General features: G+C 36.9%; 1 protein-coding gene across 1 annotated transcript; it reads right to left on the bottom strand.

The window, feature by feature from the left end:
• Positions 1 to 145: 145 nt before the first annotated feature.
• Positions 146 to 22,092, bottom strand: C4H6orf58 (chromosome 4 C6orf58 homolog). Its single transcript, XM_043963831.1, has 6 exons — positions 21,765 to 22,092; positions 13,757 to 13,843; positions 6,251 to 6,435; positions 5,019 to 5,119; positions 4,130 to 4,368; positions 146 to 522 (listed from the first exon to the last, which is right to left on the bottom strand). Exons 1-6 carry the CDS (start codon positions 22,084 to 22,086, stop codon positions 380 to 382), a joined length of 1,077 nt encoding a protein of 358 aa, XP_043819766.1. The 5' UTR covers positions 22,087 to 22,092; the 3' UTR covers positions 146 to 379.
• Positions 22,093 to 26,534: the final 4,442 nt, after the last annotated feature.

The raw sequence follows: 26,534 nt of genomic DNA, 5'->3' as shown, positions 1-26,534 counted from the left end.
AAGGAAAAGGAAACTGTATCCAGGAAAGATTTGATTTATTACTTTTGAATTACACCATAATTAATAGATAAGACACTCATTTGTGTTTTGGCTAGACATTTTAATTAGCTAGAAATGAGAAAATAAGAATTACTAATTGGTATAATTAAGCAGAGAAGCATTAATTCAGTTTAAAAGGCACAAACATCATTAACCAAATTATATATATATATATATATATATATATATATATATATATATATATATATATATATATATATATATATATATATATAAAAGAAAATCTAAACCCAAATCACCAGATGGCCCAGGAATTATATGGTGATGTCAAAGTTCATTACTGAAATGACTTTTCTCCAAGAAACTTGAATTAGGATAATCATATGTATTGTGAAAAAATAATATCCAATTCCTGAGGTGTTATATTATAGTTTTTAATACCCTCTTCCATTATAGCATTGACTATCTTCCTTAGAAGTTTAGACTTCATGAAATTTCTGAACCAAGTCAAAAGTTTGTGTCCTGGGAAAGAAAGAGAGAGAGATTATTGGCCAAAATGTAAAATTTACATATCACTTAAATATACACTTTAAATTAAATTGATTTTTATATTAAAACATTAAATGTTCAGGTATTCTGATATTGAAAGTAAGTCACTTTCTTTTTTGATAGGCCAATCTTTAAAGCTTTCCGGAAAGTTCTTCATATGAAGAAATATTGACTATTCATTATGGAAAAGAAATGGAAAATCACACAGGAAATGTGAGCACAGTGCAACATATAACCAAAGAAAGAATTTGAAGAATAGTAGTGTATTAGGACCAGTTTCCCTTTTTTCCTCACAACAGAACTCCCTTTTCCATAAAAGGGAAAAAAAGCTGTCCCAGTGACCTAATTAGCCCTTAGTCCCATCCATTATATCTATAGTTGCCCTTTTGCTTGGTGCATATCTGAAGATGTGAGTCACCATATCCCACTCTGCTGACCAAACACTTTTTTTTAATGAGGATAAGGGGTCTGTGTCTGGAGAAACTAAGTACCACTATACTCTTACTTCATATCCTTGCCATATTAGGACAAACCACATTTTCTTTTCCTAATTATTCAATTACTTGCAAGTTTTAAGCATCATCATTAAATATGAATTAACAGAGTACTGCTGTTGAGCCCACCCCTAAAAAAGTTTAGAAATGTTATTCAGGAAATAAAATGGACTAGTCAAGTGACAAAGGTGAGGGATGTCAAGCAGACAGCCAGAGTGCCCTGTTGCTACCCTTGTGATGTCAGAAGAAAGTGAGGATGACCTTTGGCCTATTTAGTGGACACTTAAAATTTTGAGAAGACCGGAGCAAGAGTCAAAAAAGAATAAACGGGAATGTGTGGATTTCATCAGTAGTAAAAGGAACTTACAAATTGATAACATCACAAATCCATTTGAGTACACAAATATATCTATGATATTTTGCCAAGTGCTAGGGCTGGTAAAAAGGTGAATAAGACACAGATTCTGCCATTAAGGTTATCACTATCTAGTTGAGGAATAAGATAAACACATAAGATAGTGGTGGAGGAATACTCAGAGTCAGCAGGCCTTGTAAATTTATTACATGGAAACTTAAGTAATCACTATTCATCCATCCATGGGTTAGGCCAGATGACCACTAAGGGATAGTTCAGCTCTGAGATTATATAAATTAATCAACAAACATTGCATGTATAACAATTGTAATGATACCACCTGCTGGAGAGCTACTGTAGGAAAGCTCCACCATGAGGAGAAGGTGTCTGAGGGGAAGCCATGTGGTCAGTTCCTTGGTGTCTGGAAGTGACATTTGCTCATGGGTACTGTCTATCAAGGCTACCAGCCAATCAACTTGAGGAACCTCCCATTTTCTGGGAGGGGACAGGAAGGAGGAAGCAGACGCTGGCAGAGGGGTTCTTCCTCTTTTGGTTCCTGACCTCACCATGGTGGGTTGGATGATAGGGTCTCTTAGAAATAGATTTTTACCTTTCTCTCTGATCATAATGCTCTTTAATAAATACTTAAACACTTAAATACTCTTTCTAAAGCTTATAATTTATTGGTGACTACTCATTAGATTTTAGATAGTATAGCTAGAATTTTAGTGCCTTACAGTCCCCCTTTGTTTCTTCGAGGAACACTGTAGTGTTTCCTTGATGAAACACGTATTGTGAGTGGAGACACAAAATTTATTAATTTAAAGCTGGCCTTCCACTTTAGGAGCATACAGTTTATTATAGGGATAAGAACCAAAATATAGATAACTATAATGCTAAATATTACATTATCGGCTTTTACTATATCACTAACTAGCTATGTGATTTTGGGTAAGTAATTAATATTTTTTCCAATTATCTGGGTCTATCTGTATTTGTGTAAACAGTAGTTTATAATGTATTTATACAATTATTTTAAGTATCTTATTAGGTAGACTCCAAAGTATTTTACTCATTCTGTAGTTATTTTAAGTATACATCCTCTTTTTAATCTCTTCTTGCTAGGGTTTATTGATTAGTATAACATAGAAATGCTGATGATTTGTGTGGATTTATTTTATATCCTGAAAGTCTGGTGAAGTTATTATTTGAATTAATTTTGAGTTGACTCTTGAGGACTCTTTAATCACATCATCATATCATCTATAAAAAGTGACAATTTTGCTTCTTTACTGCTGCTTATTTGCTCCATTTCTTTTTCTTGTTTTATTGCTAAAGGTAGTATTTCTCGTATCATGTCAAGTAGAAGTGGTGACAATGGACATCTTTCTTTCATTTCTGATTTTATTCTAAGTGATTCTTGTCCATCTTTATTACATATAATGGTAGCTCTTGGTGTCCGGTATATACCATTTATCATTTTAAGGAAAGGCCCATTTATTCCTTATGCTTGTCTTTAAAAAACCTGAATGTTACATTTTGTCAAAAGCTTTTGCTGTATTTGTTGATATAATCATGATTTTTGTTCGTTTTGTTATTAATATAGTTAATTATATATATATATATATTTTTTTTTCCCCCTCAGAAAAGTCCAACCCGATAGTAGTATATACTCTTTGTGCTATGTTGTTTTGGTATTTTTTCTCTAGTGAGTATCCTGGCATTTTAATACCCCAGCTTTTGGGATAAGGATTCACTATTTGACAAATAGGAAAATTTGAGGAGAAATATGGAAAAAAGTTAGATTTAGCCCAGGATTTCCTTTCCTTGAAGCCTTTTAAAAATAGGTCTTATTTATTTGTCTTTAATAGTTTCTGTCTATAACTAATAGAATATGATAGAACCAGATATAGAAATCATTACATATATACAAGCTCAGGTTCAGAGGGATTAATTGACTTATCCAAGATCCTACAGCTTATAAGTGGGAAGAGGCAGGAGTTGAAGGCTGATGCTGATTCCTAATCTCATTTTCTTGCCCCTGTACCATATTGCTTCGCTATGCTCCCTGCATGTATGAAAATTATAATTCAATAATTGAAAAGAGCCATGATTTTATTGGTGTGGGCACTTCCTCCATCTCTACATATCTCCTCTCCACCACAACCTCCATGATTTAGTAGATGGCCTTCATGAGTTAAGACAAGAAACACAAGCATTTGCTTATCAACCTATTCATAGTTTCAGACACAGATGAAAAACCTTTCTTGTTTGTTAGAACCTTGCTAGTCAGAGCTAGGGGGACCACTGGCACAACCTTGGACACTCTACTTTCACTTTAGTTTTTGTTTTGTTTGTTTTTTTTGGTGGGGCAATGAGGGTTAAGTGACTTGCCCAGGGTCACACAGCTAGTGTCAAGTGTTTGAGGTCAGATTTGAACTCAGGTCCTCTTGAGGTCTGGTGCTTTATCCACTGTGCCCCCTAGCTGCCCTCTACTTTCACTTTCTTTTCTTTTTTTTTTTTAGTGAGGCAATTGGAGTTAAGTGACTTGCCCAGGGTCACACAGCTAGTAAGTGTTAAGTGTCTGAGGCTGGATTTGAACCCAGGTGCTCTATCCACTGCGCCACCTAGCTGCCCCCTACTTTCACTTTCAAGCCATAATGAAAAATCAAACTGGGACTTAAGTAGAGGAAAACATGATAAGATAAACACTGACACTTCAGCTACTTACCTGAAGCATCATCCATCTTGTTTAAAAGATCAAGCAAAAACAAGATTCTGTTCTGGGAATCAGTGAAATCATTAATGGAGAGGAGATGGTCATCATGCTTGAGCAGTCTTGGAGGCAGAGCCTTCTGGAATCTAGTAGTTTTCTTCAAAGTTGTTTCAAAGCGGCTTGCTGCAATATAATCCACAGCCTTTACCCAACTTTTTGCAAAATCTGACTCTGGCTTGCTGATATATAGATATCTAAAAGAAAAATATAAAAAAGTTAACATTTAGAATTAGGGGCTTAAATACCTATTTTCTTTAACTTTCCAAAGTATTTTTTTTTCTCTCATCATATCTTCACAAACTTATCAGTTCTTTTCTTATTTTTGTGAAGACCAGTCTCAATAAATTAATAAATTTGTCATAAAGATTTCACAGAATTAGAAAGTAGGTCCATGAGTCAATAATCTTGTATGTCCTTTTTCAATCACATTTTTGATGCTAATACCATCCACATTACTTGTCCAATCATTCAGCTCTTTACTTCTTTCAGTTATATTGAGATTTGACCTCTCTAAGCTTTCAGAATTATATTACCTCCAGCAGATATCCCTTCTATCTCTACTTGGTCTGTTCTACCTGCATCACCATCTTTGTCTTCTTTACTGTCATGGTCACTTCCTCACATAGACTATCAGGTGTTAAGCTGCCAGAATCCAAATGTGGTGTTTCCACTTATTGTTAGTGATGTTATTCTGTTACAGAAATGTTAACAGCTTTGTTCCCCAAATGGTGATGCATTAATAAATGTAAGAAAGGATCTCCGGAATAATAAAATAGAAGACCAAAACTTTTCTTAAGCATCATATCTAAAGCATGACCCTCAGTTGAAATGAATCAGTCTTTACCTATTGTCAAAAATGTATCTGGCTGCTTCAAGGCTTGTTACATGTGCATCCCATAAGTATTTCAGCAAGTCATCTAAGCTTTTGGAAGGTTTCTTTATTTGCTAAGCCAAGGAGAACAAAAATAATAGTTAGGCAGAAACAAAGAAGCAAGAAATATGTGAGCATAGGATTTAAAATGAGACAACAGCTTCTAGAGTGAATGCATCTGGAAGAAGTGAACTAAGAACCTTTTTCCAAACTCCAAGTGTCAACATTTTCATATTTTTAGAGGTGGCACTGTGGATAGAGCTATGGGCATGGAATTGGGGGTGGAAACCTGAGTTGAGATCTGGAACTTGCTAGGTGTGTGACCTTGGGCAAGTCACTTAGCCCCTGTTCGCCTGTTTGTTGAAGTATAAAATGGAGATGATAATAGCACCTACCTTTTCGGGAATTTGTGAAATTAAGTGAGATAACATTTATAAAACACTCAGCACAGTGCCTGGCATATACTAATGCTGTGGGGGAGTAATTAATTCTTGTTTAACCTTCCTTTCTCCTCAAATTGTCTAGGATTAAATCAAATTTTTTATAAAAATCACTAATTATTTAACTTTCTTTAAAAATTCATGAGAATTAAAATATCATCTTAATTGAATGAAAATCCAAGGAAGTGGGCTAGATATCTAGAAATATAAGATTATTTCATTATCAAATACAAGCCATACCTATCTTCTCCTCTGATACTCTTTTTATGGACATTATATTATGTATTTCAATTGCCACATGTTAATTTAACCAACTGCTATAAGATCTTTAATGGAAATAATGAGAATAAATAGCTCCACTATACCAGGGAAGATTCCCTGATCCTACATCTCAATAATTGATCCCTGAGTTTACCAGAATATTGAGTTAACCAGAACATCTCATTACTCAGCCATACTTGTTAACTGAAGTATGCATTTAATGTTGTTGGGGTTGAGGATCATGATAGTTGTCTGGTTCCTCAGAGGTGGAAGAGGAAAATGCTTCACAGATGTGTTAGGAATTGAAGAAGGCTAATTGAGTTGTTCAAGAAAACAAGTAAAGTGTGTGCTAATATAATGTAACTGAGGGGGAAAAGGGTGCTGCACTCTTTTATAAAGATGCCATTTTATTCCTGCAGAATTTGAAAGCAGCAAATACAATATCCCTGCCATAAGAAAGAGATAGGAAACCTTATTCCAAGAGCAGCATAAATGTTTTTAAACCTGAAAAAACATTTTCCATTTTGTCATAGCAGCTGGGAAGGATGAACGACAATCAGTGACATCATAACAGAAATGTATCTGGTCCTTTGGTGGTGGCAAAACTTTCACTTGGTCTGATGAGATCCCTAATACTCCAGCCTCAATTGCACCAAAGAAGGGTAGCACAGATAGATAGTAATTCTTGCCTGTGGAAATAATTTGGGCTGTTATTAGAATTAATATTCATTGATATTTATACAAGATCAAAGAGTTAGCCATTTATTGAAGGTGATTCTAGATGACTTAAGCAGTAGTGAACTGTATGCCTGTACACTAGTTTATTGGTTTGTTACTAATAATAAAACAGTGCTGAAGATAAAGTATTCTTAACGTGGAAATCAACTATAGCCACATTTTAATTTCTGAAACAAAGGAGTCAGGTGATAAAATTAAAATCTATAGAATTCTAGCATAATATTTCTAGTTGTTTATATTTCCACTTCAATTTGCACAGCTACCAGAAAAGGACCTCTTCCAAATTGTCTCCTGCTTATATGCATACCACTATATTCCTAATCTTAAAAGGATTTATTCTTGGGATCTTTTATGACTACCTTTACTTAATCTCTCCTCAATTTGATCCTTTCCCAAGTCCTATTGATTCTTTCTTTCTTGCTTGCTTGCTTTCTTTTTTTTTTTTAGGTAATTGGGGTAAAGTGACTTGCCCAGGGTCACACAGCTAGTAAGTGTCAAGTGTCTGAAGCCGAATTTGAATTTAGGTGCTTTCGAATCCAGGGCCAGTGCTCCATCCACTGCACCACCTAGCTTCCCCAATTCATTCTCTATAATATTTGTTGGACTCAACTTTTCTTCTTCATTACTATAGTCACTAGTGTATTCCAAGCCTTAGCATTTTATGTCCAGAGCATCACCATGATTAACACCTGAAAAACTGGAACCTGAGGCACCAACTACAAAGGCTTAATGTTGCCCTGACTAATCCTTCTAGACACAAGACTGAATGCCAGAAAAAGACCAGGGCCTCACAACTCAGGCCTGATATATAACTAAATATGTTCCACATACATGTATGTTCTGTATGTGAGATATCTTTTGGGTATACCCCATCCTCATTTATTTTAGAGATATAAATAAAATACTGAGATGATGTGATATGAGTTCAATTTGATCTCCAGGAGACCAGACCTCTGGCTCAAATTTCTACTTTCAACTCCCTCGTTGTTGGAGTATAACAATGTTACCCTACATCATCAAAGGTCTCCATAACATAGAGGCCCCAAACTCTTCATTCTCAGTTTTATGGCTAGCAAACTTAGACCTCCTGCTCCCCTATGTAACGATTGGAATGATGCCACCTGCTGGAGACTTACTGTAGAAAAGCTCCGCCATGAGGTGAAGATCTCTGAGGGCAAGACCATGCGTCTTTTCTTTGGCATCAGGAACTGATGTTTGTTATTGGGAGGAAGAAGGGGGAGCCTGGCTCTCTGACTTCCCTCTCTTTTGGGTGGACTCTGGCAGAGAGCAGAGCTAGGAATGTTCGCTCCCTTTAATAGATAGGAATCTAGGCCTTTCTCTTTCTCTTCACTGAATTCTTATTCTCCTTAATAAATACTTAAAAGTCTAACCCTTGCTAAAGCTTATAATTTATTGGCGACCACTCATTAGATATTTTAGACAGACTAGCTAGAATTTTAGCCCTTAACACCTAAAACCTGCTGTGCTGATAGAGGGAGCTGCTATGCTGATACAGGAGTTGAGCCCAACCCCACAGTCACCCTGACACAGATCCAGTCCCAGGAAGGCCTCACCAGACAAGCAGACCCCCCCCCCCCCAGCCTCTGAATCAGCTGAAGCACCAGTGTTGTCTGGAACTAAGCTCACAGTCTGGTGAGTGGGCTGAGCCCTGGGCAAGGGAGAGATTACAGGGGTCTATGCTAGTGCTAAGGCAGAACTTGGATTTTACACCCCTGCTGAGAACCAGGAGGTAGGCTCCAGTAGCAGTGGCCCAGGTTGGGGAGGGGCACAGGCTCGTTGTAGCTGACAACCACAACACACAAAGCTGGTTGATTAGCAAGTTGGTCTGGGGTCATCTAGGACCAGGAAACAGGCTGGGCGAGGGAAGAACCTGATTCTCCTTAAATCATACCACCTGGGACTTCTTAAGCTTGGGATACTGCAGCCTGGAAACAGTGCCCCACTTTAAGGAGCTAAAAGTCTAGTAAAAGAAAGGCAAGATGAGCCGACAGGGAAAGGTGAGGACCATAGAAAGTTTCTTCAGTAACAAGGAAGACCAAGGGGCACCCTCAGAGGAAGATGTCAACATCAGGGCCCCTATATCTAAAACTTCTAAGAAAAATATGAATTGGTCTCAGGCCATAGAGGTGCTCAAAAAGGACTTTGAAGATAAAGTTAGAGAGGTAGAGGAAAAAATGGAAAGAGAAATGAGGGTGATGTGGGAAAGACATGAGAAAAAAGTCAACAGCTTGAGAAGTCAAATGGAAAAGGAGGTACAAAAGCTCTCTGATGAAAATAATTGCCTAAGAATTGGGATTGAACAAATGGAAGCCAGTGACTTTATGAGAAACCAAGTCACAATAAAGCAAATCCAAATGAATAAAAAAAATAGAAGGCAATGTGCAATATCTTCTGGGAAAAACTGCCAACCTGGAAAATAGGTCCAGGAGAGATAATTTGAAAAAGCCTAAAACCAGTGATTCAAAGTTTCTTCCTCTTAAGGTAAACATCCCCTCCCTCTGTTTCTTTAGCACTGTCATACTTCTCCAGCTCAATCTGAAAGTTCCTCAGTTCTTTTGCTTTTTTGCCATCTCTCTCTTTTGTACTCTTTGGAATCCTTGCTTGAGCTTTAAAAAAAAACCTTTTATTTTTATTTACTTATTTATTTTTTGCAGGGCAATGAGGGTTAAATGACTTGTCCAGGGTCACACAGCTAGTAAATGTCATGTGTCTGAGGCCAGATTTGAACTCGGGTCCTCCTGAAATCAGGGCTGGTGCTTTATCTACTGTGCCACCTTGTCCCCCTGTTGTTTGAGCTTTAAGAAATAGCCTTCCATCTTCAATTACTTTTCACATTCTTTCTACCTTGTGATCACAGAAACCTGGGTCTCTTAGAAGACACCCTTTCCCAGTACTGGCTGCTCTTTCATGTCCCTCAACAGATTAGGCCAGGAGGAAGAATGCCTATACTCCTTGTTCTACACCAGTTCTTACAGATCATTCCTCTGACATCATATCTATGCAAGTTCTCTTCATTTGTGGTTCAATCGATTCATCTAGATAATTCAATCCTGGTTGCTATGAACTACTGGCCTTCAGGGTAGTTCCTTAAGGAATTCAGCACCTGGTTCATAGTCTCTCTCTAATATAACCTCTAATTGCAGACTTGAGTACAAAAACACACACAGTATGCCCTCAGACATCCTTGATTCCCAGATCATCATCCTTTTCAATTCCTATAATGTATAGCTTTACTCTAACCACAGCAACTCACAAGAAACATCTTACCTTAAATTTCATCACTCATAACTAAACCACTTCCAAGATTATGAGATCTAAAATTATTTTAATTAAATTTTTTTTTTAATTAACATAAATCTATTTTCTCTCCCATCACCTACCACATTGAGGAAAAAAAGTAAAACAAATTCTTTGTAACAAATATGCAAAATTAAGAAAAACAAATTTCTTCATTGAAGTCCTTCCATATCTTTATTTCTATCTTCCATATCTTTATGCCTGTCCTTCCACATCTTTATCTGTCTCATTCTTCTTAACACTATTATCCATCCTAACCATCACTCCTACTCTAGTCTCACTTTTTCTCACTTAAGTCTTTATGCTATCATTAACTATTTCAACTATACGTTGTTCTCTACCCTTTAATGCCTTGCCCCCTTGTCCTACCACTGGGGTTCACATCTATCAATCTGAACCACACCAAAATCTGCCTTTTCTCAATACTCTTCTAAGTTGTTGAATTGGACAAAGTCACATCACTATGCTTACTGGGTCTATGAAAACTGTACTTTTCCCAATCTCAATAATGAAGTCAAAATCATTTTTCATGGGAAATATTGAGGCAATTCACCATAAGCTGCCTCTTTTTCCCTCTGCCTCATATCACTCAGATACCATTAGCCACTATCTTCTCCTTCACCCCTATCTCACATGAAGAGATGGCCTTACTCCTTACCAAGTCTAACCCCTTTACCTGCACAAGTAATCCCATTCCATTCCCTATCCTTCAACAAATTACTCCTTTTGTCATCCCTACTGTATCACTTATTTTCTTCCTTTTTTTTTTGCGGGACAATGAGGGTTAAGTGACTTGCCCAGAGTCACAGAGTCACACAGCTAGTAAGTGTCAAGTATCTGAGGCTGGATTTGAACTCAGATCCTCCTGAATCCAGGGCCAGTGCTTTATCCACTGTGCCACCTAGCTGCCCTCCTTTATCACTTATTTTAAATCTCTCCTTGACTAATGGTGCCTTCCCTATGATCTGAAAACATATCCACATCTCCCCCATTCTCAAAAAACTTTCACTTTATCCTTCCATCCCTGATAATCCTATCATACCATATCTTCTCTGCCTCCTATGCTGATGATTCTCAAATATACTATCTTAGTCTTACCTCAGACCTCATGTCTTCAAGTGCCATTTAGATGTCAGCACAGAACTATCCTTGACCCCTCTTACTCACCCCCCTCCCCTATACCTATTCTGTTGCTGAGGTCTGTCTATTTTGCCTTTGTAACCTCTTTCAAATATGCCTCCTTCTCTCCTCTAACATTGCCCTCACTCTGGCACAGGTCCTCATCAATTCACTTGGACTATTGAATGAACCTGCTGTTTACTACCCGCCTTGTCTCTCCCCACTCCAATCCATCATCCATTTAGCCACCAAAATTCTTTTCTTAAAACAGAAGGCCAACCATGTCATCCCTCTACTCCATAAATTCCAGTGACTGCTTATCACCTTCAGAATCAAATGTAAAAGTCTCTGTTTGGCATTCAATGCCCTTTATAATCTAACCCCCTCTTACCTTTCCAGTCTTTCTAAACCATACTCCCCAACATACACTCTAATCCAGGGATGTTGGTTTCTTATCTGTTCCATGACACTCCATTGCTCATCTCTTGGTATTTTCTCTGGCTTTCCTCCATGCCCAGAATGCTTTCCCTCTTCATCTTCACTGATGGCTTCCCTGACCTTCAAGTCCCAACTAAAATCCCATCTCCTACATGAAGCTTTTCCCAAGCCCTTTTAATTCTAGTGGTTTCCTTCTGTTAATTTTTCTTATTTATCCTATATATCTATATGATATATATACATACATATATTTGTACATATATGTTTACTTATTGTTCCCCCTATTAGATTGTAAGCTTCTTGAAAGAAGGAACTATATTGCCCCTTTTTTGTACCCCAAGCACATACTACTTGGTATGCAGTAGGTGCTTAATAAATGTTTATTGACTACTTCTCTCTAATCAATTATCTATTTTACTCCTTAAAGCAACTATTTCAAATCTTCTCTTTTTTTGGTCAAGTCTCCACTACCTCTTCCATTCTACTAGGTGGGAAAATTAAGGCTTCATTCTTCAAGGTTCATCATCTCCTCTACAGATAAGGGATAGGGACCAGAACTGTGATTTCAGTGAAATAAGGAATTTCCAAATGAGGAAACTCTCCACCACTGCAGGCCTTAGAGAGTTGCCTTGAACAATGAGAAGGTAAGTGACTTACCTAGGTTCACATTACAAGTACATGGCAGACTTGAATCTAGATTTTCCTGCATTTTAGGCCAGTTTTCTATTCACTATGCCATGCTGCCTCATCTCCCCTAAAACAGACCTTAGAACTCAACGGTATATTTACTTATCCTTTAGTCCTTTATGCTTGTCTCTAAAGAAAACATGGACTTTTTTTTCTTTGCAAGGTCAACTCCTCTACCTGTGCCCTGGATCTCATCACTTCCTATGTCCTACAATGTTCCATGTACCATCCTTAATCTCAGTCTTGAATCTCAGATTCTTCCTTGTTGCCTTACAAACAAGCCCATTTCCTCTACTGTTCACTTGATCTTTCCATGGCCTCAAACCATGATTCTATATTTCTCTTCCTCTTTAGTATTAAATTCCTCCAAATAAAAATATCCTGCATTCATCACCTTCACCTCCTCCTTACCACTCTTTAACTCCTTATATTCAGGGTTCTGACCCCCTGAATTCTATTTGAACTCCTTTCTTAATAGTTACCAATAATTTCATAATTTCTAAAATAATATGCCTCTTTTTCACTCCTCATGCTCCTTGATATTCATGTAGTTTTTTGGCACTAAACTCGTGGGATGGACCTGTTCCCCTCCTTCGTTTCTGCCTTTCACAACACTTATCTTTTTTTAAGGTGCGTTTTTTCTTAAAGGTACATCTTTCTTCAAGGTGTAGGAGTCATTTCCTCCCTCCTTTAAGCCAGTCAGAAACATTCTCTCCTTCTTCAAAATTCCCTAGGGCAGTTGTCTCACTTTTTCTTTTGCCCTCATCACTGTCCATCTTGTATTGTATTTATCTGTGTACATGTTAATCCCAGGGGCTGTTACATTGTTTCTTTTAAAAATCTTAAATATTACTTCTTTTTGAATAGCTAAAGCCTTGTACGTAGTAAGTAGGTGCTTAATATAAAATAATGTGTGTAAATTTCTTTGCCAACTTTAAAGAGGCATATATGCATATCCCATTATTGTTTTTAATTAATTAATTAATTAAATTCACTCATTAATTAATTCATTTATTTATTTTTGTGGGGCAATGAGGGTTAAGTTGACTTGCCAAGGGTCACACAGCTAGTAAGTATCAAGTGTCTGAGGCTGGATTTGAACTCAGATCCTCCGGAATCCAAGGCCAGTGGTTTATCCATTGCACCACCTAGCTGCCCTCTATTATTGTGTTTTTGTTTTTGTTTTTTGAAGGGCAATGATGGTTAAGTGACTTGCCCAGGGTCACACAGCTAGTGTCAAGTGTCTGAGGCTGGATTTGAACTCAGGTCCTCCTGAATCCAAGGCCAGTGTTTTATCCACTGCACCACCTAGCTGCTCTCTATTATTGTTAATAAATATTTGTTGGATAGCTTTAAATTGAAAAATCAGAGTGTTCTTCAGATTGCACACACATTCCCTCTCCCATTTCATTTACTATCCTATGAAGCTTTGAAGTAAGACATGCCACCCTAAGAAGTTATTTAGACCAAATGTTGGAGAGAAAGAAGTGAAATTTTCAAGTTATAAAATCTCAGTTGTACTCATTGTCACTGTCATAGCTGAGAATGTGGAGTAATGGCCACAAGATGGTGCTGCAACATAGTCATATGTGCCCAAAAGAGATTATTTTTTTTTCTTAAATGGTAACTTTTTGGCCACTAAGATTCTAGAGGGAATTAATACTTTTAAAAAGGGCAGTTGTTTACTCTTGAATATTCAAATGTACTTACAGGCCCACCAGCTGTCCACAGAAATGCATGTAGGGTCTCCATTTTGTCTGCCACACTTAGTCTCATTGGTAGGATCAGTTAATCTGTCTGGAAGAAAATAAGTTATATCCAGGTTATAAATTTGGGTGACTTGGAAGATAGTTGGTGATACTAAATGATACCTAAGTTATGAGCTTAGGTGACTCAGAAGATAGATGGTGATACTCTTTTGGGTATCCCTCCAGTAGTTCCCTTTTGGGTACTTTTAGGGTAGTTTCAAAAAGGGAAGAATACGGGGGAAATATAATGATTTTAGTTTGGATGAGTTGTAATTAAGATGTCTAAGGGATAACCAATTTGAGAAGTATAACCAGCAGTTGGAGATGTTAACCTAGACAAGTAGCTATGGCTACTTGTACAGAGATCTGTACAGCTCTGTAAAGAGATCATAATTGAAATTATGGAAACCAGTGAGATCACCAAGTGAAATAGTTTCGAGGGAGGAGAAAAGGGCTGAATATAGAGCCTTGGAGTGTCCCCACAGTTAGTGCGTATGACATGGATGAATATCCAACAAAGGAAACAAAAACAGAGTGGTCAGAAAGAAGGAACTACAAAGAATTAAGAGAGTGGGATGAAGAGAAGTAGAGGCACCTAACAGAGATAGTCTTTTCTTTTCTTCTTATTTTTTTTGCAGGGCAATGGGGTTTAAGTGACTTGCCCAGGGTCACACAGCTAGTAAGTGTCAAGTGTCTGAGGCTAGATTTGACCTCAGGTCCTCCTGAATCCAGGACCAGTGCTCTATCCACTGTGCCACCTAGCTGCCCCTGGAGATAGCCTTTTCAAAGAGTTTAGCCACAAAAAAGAGGAGAGGTATGGTATATTAAGTAGTGAGGATGGATGGGCTCAGTGAGAGTTTTTGAGAGAGACAGAAGAAATAGAGAAGTACGGAGGAGAAATTAGCATGTTTGTAGTTAGTAAGGAAATAGCCAGTAGAGAGGGTGAAATGAAGAATTATGATAGAGAAGACAGTGTGCTAGAGAGGGGGGGATGGAATGGGTAAGAAATGGGAAGGACTAGAACTAGGTGAGTTGGCCATATTGGTGGAGAGAAAGGGAAATGACATAAGAAGAAGCATGGGTAAATTTATATGAATGGATGCAGAGTGAAGTGAGTAGAACTAGAAAAGCAATAAAGATAATAAATATAATACTGTTAATAAAAAGAAATAAACAGACTGAACACTGTGTTGCTATAATGCTCAGTATTGCCCAAGAAAAGAGATGATCAAATGTAATGCTTTCTTCACTGGATAGGTAAGAGAGTACTGCTGTTGAAATTTGGCCTCTCTTGGAGGCATGCAAGAAGGAATTAGCTTGTTCAGAGCATCTACTTCTGGTGTCATGACCCAGGATAAGCAGCTAAGTAAGAAGGGTACACTGTGGACCCCCGGTTACTTCCCTCTCCTACTTCAAGGGAAATTTACACAATTGGGGGAAATTGAAGCATTCACAGAAAGATAAATCCTATAGAGGAAAGCCCAGGAAGCTAAGGCCCTCTCCTTTTCTCTGCACTACTTGCTCTCCCCTCTTCTCCAATTCAGCTTTTCAAGAAACCAAGAAGGGGACAGCTAGGTGGCACAGTGGATAAAGCACCAACCCTGGATTCAGGAGGACCTGAGCTCAAATTCGGCCTCAGACACTTGACACTTACTAGCTGTGTGACCCTGGGCAAGTCACTTAACCCTCATTGCCCCATAAAAAACAAACCAAAACAAACCAAAACAAACCAAAACAAACAAAAAAAGAAACTAAAAACCAGAGAACTGAAGTGGTTTTGTTCAAAGTCACACAAGCAGTGAATGGCAGAGGTGGTCTTTGATCTCCAGTCCCATATTGAGAGTTCAAATATTTAAATGTCTTTGGAGGTAACCCAATTCATACTCAAAGGTCAGGGCTCCTTCCATTGAACTTCCTATTGATCCTTTAACGGCAGCTAGGTGGTACAGTGGATAGAGTGCTGACCCAGGAGTCAGGAAGACATCTTCCTGAGACGAATTCAACCTCAAACACTTACTAGCCATATGACCCTGGACAAATTACTTAACCTTGTTTGCCTCAGTTCCTCATCTATAAAATGAACTGGAGAAAGAAATGGAAAACCACTCCAGTATCCAAGCAAACCCCAAATGAAATCACAAAGAGTCAAATACAACTGAAATTATTGAACACAAAATTGATCCTTTAATTTTTTCTTCCTTGGAGCAAATCTTTCACCCTTGCACAAAAAAACCTTTCCTGAGACAAAAAAAGGATTATAGTAATAGAAAGAGATTTGTAAAACAACAAACCTTAAAGTGCTCTTCAAGTCTAACCTAGTATTGTCAATATTTATATATATTTTTGAATACAGGCATAGCACAAATGCAATAATTGTTATGATTGGTTAATGGATTTCTTTTTCATGTAGTTGATGTGCTTAATAATTGAATGAAAAGTTGGGATATTTAATTGTTAAAACCTGAAAACTTATTATAGAGAATTGCCAATGTTGCAGAAATTAAACTTTTCCACCATTTGGCTCAATATTGTATTACTAACTGCAATCTAAAACATGTCTGGGGAAGAACTATAAAATGCCTCCTTTGATCAATGAACATAAATCAAATATTCCCAGGTAGTAAAAAGAATCACACAGAGAAGAGTATCCTTTTATTTTGACAAGATAAATGGAAGTCAAAGTAATTGTGATTTGCTAACATGTTGGGTGGGGAGGGGTGCTTCATAAGTTAAAGATTTTGTTTTTAAGTTTAATACCATCCATCATAGTAGCTCCTCTCTTTGATATCTATGTTTAATTGATAAGAAATTGACTTACAGACAAATTATAGTCTAATTCAAGTTATTTTCACCCATTGAGAGGCGAATAGGCACGTTTCCTGCAAACTTAGGAAAATGAGTTCTATAAAAGAATTATGCCCAGGTTCAGCAATGTTTGTGTTGAGTTCTTTTCATGATGCCATATCATTGAATGTTTTTTTTAAGTGAGGCAATTGGGGTTAAGTGACTTGCCCAGGGTCACACAGCTAGTAAGTGTTAAGTGTCTGAGGCCAGATTTTGAACTCAGGTCCTCCTGACTCCAGGGCCGGTGCTCTATCCACTGTGCCACCTAGCTGCTCCATATCATTGAATGTTTGTATTGAGATGATAAGAACTCTAAAATTAATTAAAGGTGAAAACAACTCCCTACAATGAAATGTGTAAGGAACCATTAAAAATACATATATAACATAATATATATTATATATATAATATATAATATAAACTTCCAGTCCATAATAGATAAATGACACAAATTTCAAAAGGAAATTCAAATAGTTATTATCACTGTATAAATGTTCAACCTCAATAATAATTAGAGAAAAGCAACAAATTTAGATAATTTTGGAGGTACCAATTCTCATTCATAAAATTAGCAAAAATAACAAAAAAAAACCCAAGCTGGCAAGGCTGTAAAGAAACAAATACGCTCAATCACCACTTTATTCCTATTAGAATTGCAAACTCATTGAATCATTTTGGAGAAGAGAACAAAAAGTACTGGAAACTTGGGTATTATGTGATAAAGATTACAAGATCATACATTTAGAACTCATAATTCAATTGTTGGGAACATGCCCTGAGAGTGTTGTCAAAAGAGAATAAAACACTTTTGGATTAGATACTATCTTAGGGGCATTATGTCATAGCAAAAAAAAAAAAAGTGGCATTCTATTAAAATGTTCAGCAAAAAGGAAATATTTAAATAAATTAGGATGTGTTTGTATAATGAATATTCACAACAAAATTAATATAGATATGCAAAAGCAATATAAGGAGATATGGAAATGTTATTGAAATAGTGAAAAAAGAACAAGGAAAACAGAATATACCCTAGCTATAATTACTTAGGACAAAATTGAATGGACAAACAATCATGATAGAGTCAGAAGTGACAAAAAGTTGTTTATTTAATTATGTGTTTGCAAAGAGAGGTAGCTGTTGTATAGTGTATAGGAATTGACTTTAAAATCAAGAAGAATAGGATTTAAGTTTTGCCTCTGACATGTACTTCATTGTATGATCTGTAGCTGTATCTGTATACTACATATCTCTATAAAACTATAAATTTCAGAAAAGACTCAGTTGACATTGGTAGATGGAGTTTCCTCACTGGATGCCAATGGAAATCACAGGTCCAGTTGTTAATATTTTGTTTATAATAAATCAGTTAAAAAGAAAGGCCCAGTGTTCTCATCCATCCTTCCCAAAGATATGAGAAATGGGGAGTTCTAAGTCCAGTGTAGGGTAAAGTGGATCTTATAGTACCCAGGGGTCTTAGACCCCTGGAGTGATCAAGCATCTGGAATGGAATCCATGGAATCAAACTATCCAACTTAGTTCCCACAACAAACTAGCCCTTTGGATACTTTCTAGGCTGGAGAGTGTCCAGAATGAACTCTGCTTCCATTCAGATCTAGATTTCTAGCCTTTGATGGTCTAGAATCTGAAAGGATTTGATTGGAGGATTTTCATGTATGGATTTATTCTTTAATATAACCAAGTGGACTTTCTGAAGTACCTGACTAATCATTAAGATCACAGTCCTGTATTCCTTTAGTCCTACATGAGAAACTAATCCAATGATACCCATCTGGGTGTATGACAAAGGGAAAGAAAGAAAATGAGCGATAAAGAGCAGATGAAGAGAAAAAAAATAAAGGGTAGGGATAGGAAGAATCATAGACTTATAGTATATTAGAGCTGTAAGGAACCTAAGAGTTCATTATATCTGCTACCTCCTAGTTGTGACTTGGCTTTCTTTATGGCTCACCTAATATTTCCTCATTTGTGACATGTGGGAGTTAGACACAATAATTTCTAATATCCCTTTAAGCTCTGAATCTATGATCCTATAGAACACCTATTCTGGACACCAGAGGTGTTAGTTGTCTGCTTTCCTCTAAAGATCATGTAGATACTGACTTGTCTGTCTATACAACATGTCTCTCAGCAGAATTTAAGGACATAGATTGCTTTTTTTTTTGTTTTTGTATCCCAGAACCTAGCTCAGTGACATGCACAGTCTTCATTTTATAAATGCTTGTCGAATTGGATAAGACTTCAGTTTAATTTTTTAGATTTTAAATTTTAAATTTTTTTTGCAGGGCAATGAGGGTTAAGTGACTTTTCCAGGGTCACACAGCTAGTAAGTGTCAAGTGTCTGAGGCCGGATTTGAACTCTGGTCCTTCTGAATCCAGGGCCAGTGCTTTATCCACTGGGCCACTTAGCTGCCCCTGGATAAGACTTTAATCAAATTATTTTACTCCTCTAAACTTGAATGCTCTTATCTCTAAAAGGAGGTAAGTTGGCCTTTCTCTAAAATCTTAGATGATCTCTAAGGACTGTTCTAGATTTAAAGCCATTACATTAGCAGACTAATTCCTTCATTTTATAGAAAGTGAGGAACAGAAAGATTAAGTGAATGACTTGATCAAGGTCATACCATTAGTTAGTTGTAGAGTTATGTTTAGAACACAATTCTCCTGATTCTGGGTCCAGCATTGCTTCCAATGTATCACCAGGTAAGGAAAGAAAACAAAACATAGGCAAAAACAAGAAAGGCGGGAGAGCCTATGCCAAGGAGTAGTAGAAGGTCATCACTGACAGCCTCAGATGCCACAGGATTTTTGTCCTATGTTGTGTTTTATGCACTGAGAATATATGATTCATTTCCCAGAATGCCTCTCCTCACATTGTAAGAGGTGGCAAAAAGCTCAAAGTAAAATTTTGGTAGTAGATTCTTAAGAGCCCTTAAGAAAAAAAACAACAACAACCTGGGCTTAGGTCTCCTATTTCAACAATTTGTGGCCTCAAATCAATATACTGAATTTATCATTGCACAGTTCTAAATCCCACAAACCTGTAAGCAGTTGAGAACCAATGGAAAATTTTGTGCAGGGGAATGACATAGACAAAGTAGAATTGTAGATGTTCATTACAAGGAGTGGGGAAGACCTCTGTTCATGTCCTTCTCAGGTTATTAGAACTGGTATAGACCTTGGATATTGTCTAGTCCCATCACTTCATTTTATAGAGGAGGAAATTGAGTTTCAGAGAGCTTTTATGACTTACTCAAGATAATCTAGGAAGTAGGTAGGAGTGATGGATTCAAAATATCAGGTGCTCTGAAATCAAATCCATTCTATAATACTATAGGACAGAGTCAGGTTTCTTTGCCTAATATTTAAGAGTCTCCATAATTTCCTCTTTACTTTTACAAATTCAATTCCCATTGCCATCCATATACAAATCTGATGCCCTGACAAACTGATATGCTAATTGTTTCCTGAAAATGCTGTCTCCATTCCTGTCCTTTCCTCCTGCCTGGAATTCTTTCCATAATTTCTTTTCACTTTTCTAAGGTCTCTCTTTCTTTAAGGCCTAGCTCCTTGACATTTTTCATGATATCTTCTTTGAATACCCCCAGTTTTCCATTGTCACTCTCTTCTCTGAAATCCTGAAGCACTCTTTTGGGCACAGCAGATGGTGCCTTATATTTTTATATTTTTATTTTTTGTTGTTGTCCAGTCATTTCAGTAATGTCTAACCCCTCATGACTGTATTTGGAGTTTTCTTGGCAAAGATGCTCAAGTGATTTGATATTTCCTTCTCCAGCTCATTTCACAGATGAGGAAACTGTTAGGGCCAAATTCAGTATGGGGAGTTAACTGGGCTGCTCACCAGAATATTAGAGTTCAGGAAATAATGGGGGACCTCTAGATCCAGAGTTTCCCCTTGTCCAAACTGCCACTTTTTCAGTTATGTCTCCCAGACTGATAAGAAAGGAGATTAACAGCCTCTTTTCCACAAACAAATCAGGTTTTATTAATGGTAACAAAATTTACAACACAAGTGGAGTTAATAAAACCAGGTACAACTTAAGTCAGGCAAAATCTAACTCAAACACTAAACTTGTTTCCAGCTCAGCTGGCTTAACAAGCCAGCCTCACTGGAATGAACACAAACTTACCACCACCTGGAATCTTCAGTTCTAAGGAGAATCAGCTTTGCAGCCTCTCCTGGTTAGGTCCAAAGATCAAAAAACACACCAAAACTGAGACAAACAGGGTTAAGTGACTTACCCAGAATCACATAACTAGTAAGTATCTGAGGCCAGATTTGAACTCATAAATTAGTCTTCCTGATTCCAAGCCCAGTACTCTATCCCCTGGGCCACCTAATTGACCTTTATTTTGTCTTATTCATTTAATTTTGCACCATATGACCATTTTCTGCCTCCCTGGTATGAATCAAATGCCATGGCAGTTAGTGTTCTACACTTGGGACTGACTGCAAGGGATGTGTTATCATGCTGTTTTTATGTACTTACTCATTTGAAATTGGGCTAGCCACTTGACCTTTTAGAGTTTCTTCATCTGTAAAATGGTAATCATAACACATACTTCCTGCTTCAGAGTGGTGGTGAAGATCAAATGAGATACTATAGGTAAAGCACTTTGTAGATCATATAAACCATAAATGAAAGTTATCATTACAGTTTCCACATAATAAATCTATAGCTGGAAGGCCATGAAGAAGTCATCTTGGATAACACTATCACATTATAGATAAGGATATGAATGAACCTGTGACTTTATAATTATATTAGAAGACACTCCAGAGGTCATCTCATTCACACTCTTCATTTTAAAGTTGATGACACCATGGGACAGAGAGATCACATAACAAAAGTCAAATAGATAATATGTGGGTGAGACAGTTTTGAAGCCAGGTATGCTGGCTTCCCCAAATCCAGCACTTTTTGTATCCTCGGCAACTCCCATAGTGTCTCACATGTGGTAGGCACTCACCCATCATCAGTCATCAGTGTTGATGATTATTAATCAATTACATAACACATTGACACATTGTTTCCACCCCCTTTGCAATTTCATGGTGACATTTTACTAAACAAGCTTATTCCTACCTGTTTCATATTGCCATCCATGCTGTAGAGGCAGTCCCCATAAAATGTTTGCTTCATTATTTGGTGCAAATCTTTCAAAATATTCAGCTGTCAATGTAATTAAGATTTTGTACATCCCCATTCTTTCAGTATATAGCCATGGATCAATGATGTATACCCCATCCTCTACACTGTAGTCACTCAACTGGCCAGGACACTCCTTCCAAAGTGGAGGATAGAGATCTGTGAGATCTGAAGTTTCTGACAAAGAAGCAGAAACATAGCCAGCTAAGGCACAAAGTAGGGAAGGTAGCAAAAGTATCATCTCTGGGACTGTGAGCATGGTAGGTGGTTTATATAAGAATAGATGAGGAAATGATGGTATAATTTTCCTATCAGCCAATCAGAGAGTCTGTTCATTTACATGCTGGAGGTACTAGGGTGTGGAGAAAGAGTATAAAATTATGCTCCAGAGAATGTTTTTAAAAGCAAGCTATTGAACATGTAGTAGTTATAACCAAATAATTCAGAACACACTTGCATATGTAACAACATTTTACTCACCTGGGAAAGAGAACATATGGCAGTCATGTGGTATTTTCTTATCAGAGAAAAAGCATGTTTGCAGCAGTTTTTTGAGCAAATAAATGTTTGAAAAATTTTGTTAAACAATTTTAAAATCTATTTATTTTCTCTTCAAAAGAACCAGAGAAACTCGTTTATTTATTATCAGCTTAGGTTCAGTGCATAGAGGACTCTAGCCTTCCACCAAAGGATGAACCCCCAAAACTTGCTAGCTGTGATCAGCAAATAAGAAATATTTCACACGAATTTTTCCAGAAGTAGCTCTGGAATATGCTGTGATTTGAAAATAGCTTATCAGCAAGATTAAAGGATCTCATTTATTCATTGAGAAAATGTTATTAAGCAATCCCTATGTTCAAGGCATTGTGATAGGTCCTGGAGATACGTTGAAGAAAAGCTATGCATTTACAAAAAAAAATCCCTTTCATACTCTTTCATGCACTGTACATTACAGCTGATATAGGCTACTGGAGGGAGCCTACTCTTCAAGGAGTTTATAAAGTTACCATGGGGAATCACAAAAGAATACAACTTGTTGATAAGCAAATATAATAGACAAAATGGGATAGGGAAAAGGAGAAGGCAGGACAAAGTAGTCTAGGAAAATTTAAAGAAGGAGAAATCACATTTGGCTAGAGGATCAGGAAAGATTTAACAGAGTAGGAGTTCTCAGAGCTGAAGGAAAAAAATGGATTTCAACAGGAAGTGAGGAAGAGGTCATACCTTGCATGCATGGGATAAAGTCTGCTCAAAAGCAGAGAAGTAAGAAAGCCGAGGATGACATTAGAGGATGGTTAACTGAGCTTGGCCAGAATAGATATGGCACAGAAGTGAGAGAAAGGAAAAAAAACTAGAAAAGTAGGCTGAAATAAATTAGTGGAAAGTCTTAAATTCCAGGCTAATGAGTATGGATTTATCTTATAGACAATAAGGATCGATAGGAAGTTTTTGAGCAATCAAGGAATATATCCCTAACTGTAGGAGGCAGTGAGGTGGCATGGTAGATATGTAGTATGTGGTAGATTCTTCTGGGATGGAGAAGTTCTAAATTTAAATTCCACCTTACACATCTGTTTACCTGAGTGATGCTGACTTCAGGTTTCCCATATATAGACTGGGAATAATACTACCTGGCAGGATTATTGTGAGTATCATATAAGGAAGTTTTAGAGTGTGACACAAATATCAGCTTTTATTACATATGGTAGAATATTTTGGCAAGGGTTTAATTGGAAAGAGGAGACACAGGAGACACAGAGATATATCAGGCTATTATAATAATTCAAGCAAGAAATTTTGAGGTCCTGAAGTAGTAGTTTGAGAAGAAAAAATGGAAAAGGAGAATGGAATTTGAATTGGCAATACTTTATATTTTATGGCAGGGAAAGAAGCAGAATAACTTTAAGGAGTGGGCCTGGATGACTGGTGCCAATAGAAACAGAGAAATTAGAAGGAAGGAGAGGTTTAGGAGAATGAGGAATTCAATTTTTAACATGGTAAGTTTGAAATGTTGGTGACCCCACACAGATAGTTGGAGATATGAGAATGGAGCTTAGGAGAGATGCCTGGTAACTATAGGTCTTAGAGTTGTGTTGATTTTCATTTTACTTATTATTAATGGTTTGGAGCATTATTTTTTTCACATGGTTGTGAATACTTTGCAATTCTTTTTGGGAACTATTTGTTCATATCCTTTGATCACTTCTCTATTGCAGAATTGCTATTAGTTATATGTATATGCTCATGTGTATAAATATATACACATATATGTATGTCTATACACACAGACATATACAACAGAGGGAGGGAAAGAAGGAGGGAGGGAGGAAGAAAGAGAAAGAGAGAGAGAGAGAGAGAGAGAGAGAGAGAGAGAGAGAGATTGATTATCTATCTTGGATACCAAACCATTATTGGAGAAATTGCCACAAAGGTTTTTTCCCATGTGACTACTTCTTTTCATCTCTTATATAAATTAATTTTGTCTATGGAGAAGCTTTTAAGTTTCAAATAATCAAAGTTATTATATATTTTATCTTTTGCAATTGCTTCTATCTCTTGTTTATTTAAGAATATATCTACTCATAGTTGTAAAAGTTATATGGTATGTATTTTAGTCACACCCAACTCTTTGTGACCCCATTTGGGATTTTCTTGGCAAAGATACTGAAGTGGTTTGCTATTTCCTTCTTGAAGAAACTGAGGCAAACAGGGTTAAATGTTTTGACTAGGTTCATATAGCTAGTAAGTGTCTGAGGCTGGATTTGAATTAACATCTTCCTGACTCCAGGCCTAACACTCTATCAACTGCACCACTGATCTTCCCTGGTGTGTGTATATATATACTCTACTTATTTCATATTTTTATAGTCTGTTAAGGTTACATATTAATTTAGAATGTATTAAGCAATATTGTGTAATACTGTGTAATGTAGTCTAAGCCTAATTTCTGCCAGACTGCTTTCCAGTTTCCCCAGCAGTTTCTATCAAATAAGGATTCCCACCCCCCAATAATAATGTATTTCCCCAATAATTTTATCAAATACTGGATTATTGAGTTTCATCATTTTTCCTTGTCTAATCTGTTCTATTGATCTGTCTCTCTATTTTTTAACCAACTGAAGATAGTTTTAATGACTACTGCTTTATAATATAGTTTGAGGCCTGGAAATACTATCCACCCCTTTATCCTTCTTTCTTTCTTTTTTTTTTTTTTTTTTAGTGAGGCAATTGGGGTTAAGTGACTTGCCCAGGGTCACACAGCTAGTAAGTGTTAAGTGTCTGAGGCCAGATTTGAACTCAGGTACTCCTGACTCCAGGGCCGGTGCTCTATCCACTGCGCCATCTAGCTGCCCCTATCCTTCTTTCTTTTCATCATTTCTCTTGATATTCTAGATCTAATCACTTACTAGTTATGTGATGTTGGGTCACTCACAAAATCTCTCTGGGCTTTGGCTTCCTTGTCTATAAAATTAGGGTATTTGCTTAGATTGGGGCTTAAACATTTTTCACTTGGGACCCCTTTTAGCCCGAGAAATTTTTATGCAACCCTGGGTATATAATAGGTATACAGAACCTTTTACTGTTGCCAAATTTTTCATGCCCCCCCCCCACCACACACATTTAGTTATACAACCCCATATGGGGTCTTAAGACACAGTTTAAGAGGCTAGGGCCTAGATGGCCACTGAAAATCAACTCTATAGCTGTGATCCATCCCTCTCAGGTGCCACTTCTCCCTTATCCCTCTGCAAATGATGCCCAAGGATCATTCCTGGTTGTCTTCCTGGACTTTACTTAGGACCTACATACTTAGGAATAGGACTCTCCAACCCTGATAGGCTATAGGGCAGAGACAAGAACTATGAGACTAAGTACTAAATTGTTGTAATCATTTACATTTGTACATACACTGTCTTGAATATATGTGAATTATCTTTAGAAAAGGGTGACAAGGTGTTCAATTTTGTCTTAATTATGTTTAAATTGAAGTAAAAATACTTCAAAGTTCAAAGCTTGTGGGAGCTTTTCTTTATTGTAATTTACAAAAAATAAATACAAGCATAACTAATAATTTATACATGTATATACACAAAATATATTTATGTATGTATGTTAGTCTGTATATGCATATCCATATTGCTTTATAACCATACAGATTCCTCACTGGGGATAATCATATCTATATTTGAAAAAGGAGTATTGGTTAAAATGCCCTTTTAAAAACATGTCCTATTTTCTTACAATCTGTACTAATAACTCCTAGTTCAGGACATGATTATTGAAGGATTTATTTTGACAATACTGGCAGATATTATGATCAGGAAGGGCTGGGGTTTGTAACTGTTCAGTAATATCCTTCAAGACAAATATAAAATTATTTCTGTTAGAATGAAAGGAAGGAACATAGTTTATGGGCTATGATATAGTGCGGTGTTGTATTATCAGTGACAATAATGTAACTTTGAAAGGAAGAATGGTGAGGTGAGGTGCCTTTTAATACCTAAATGGCATAATGGGAAAATCCTCTTAAGTTGCAGGAAGGGACTAATGTCAGTCTTTATAGAACAAGGCCAGAGATATCTGCCAACATTTTGAGATGGTTAAAAAAGATACTGGAAAGAAAATCTGAGTTGGTCCTATAACATTATTAAAGCATTTTCTGGTAGGGCTTGGTTGGTTGTGTGTCATCTTACCATAGTCCAATAT

The sequence above is a fragment of the Dromiciops gliroides genome, chromosome 4 (assembly GCF_019393635.1).
Source record: "Dromiciops gliroides isolate mDroGli1 chromosome 4, mDroGli1.pri, whole genome shotgun sequence".
In the NCBI taxonomy this organism is placed as follows: Eukaryota; Metazoa; Chordata; class Mammalia; order Microbiotheria; family Microbiotheriidae; genus Dromiciops; species Dromiciops gliroides.
Note: the sequence above shows the minus strand (reverse complement) of the source record. Positions and strands in the feature narration are given on the sequence as shown.

Coding starts and splice junctions, on each gene's coding strand:
- C4H6orf58 (XM_043963831.1), bottom strand. CDS start 22,086: ATGCTCACAGTCCCAGAGATGATACTTTTGCTACCTTCCCTACTTTGT. Junction 4,369..5,018: donor AGATACATTTTTGACAATAG/GTAAAGACTGAT, acceptor TTTTTCTTTTAG/ATATCTATATATCAGCAAGC. Junction 523..4,129: donor CAAGATGGATGATGCTTCAG/GTAAGTAGCTGA, acceptor TTTCTTTCCCAG/GACACAAACTTTTGACTTGG.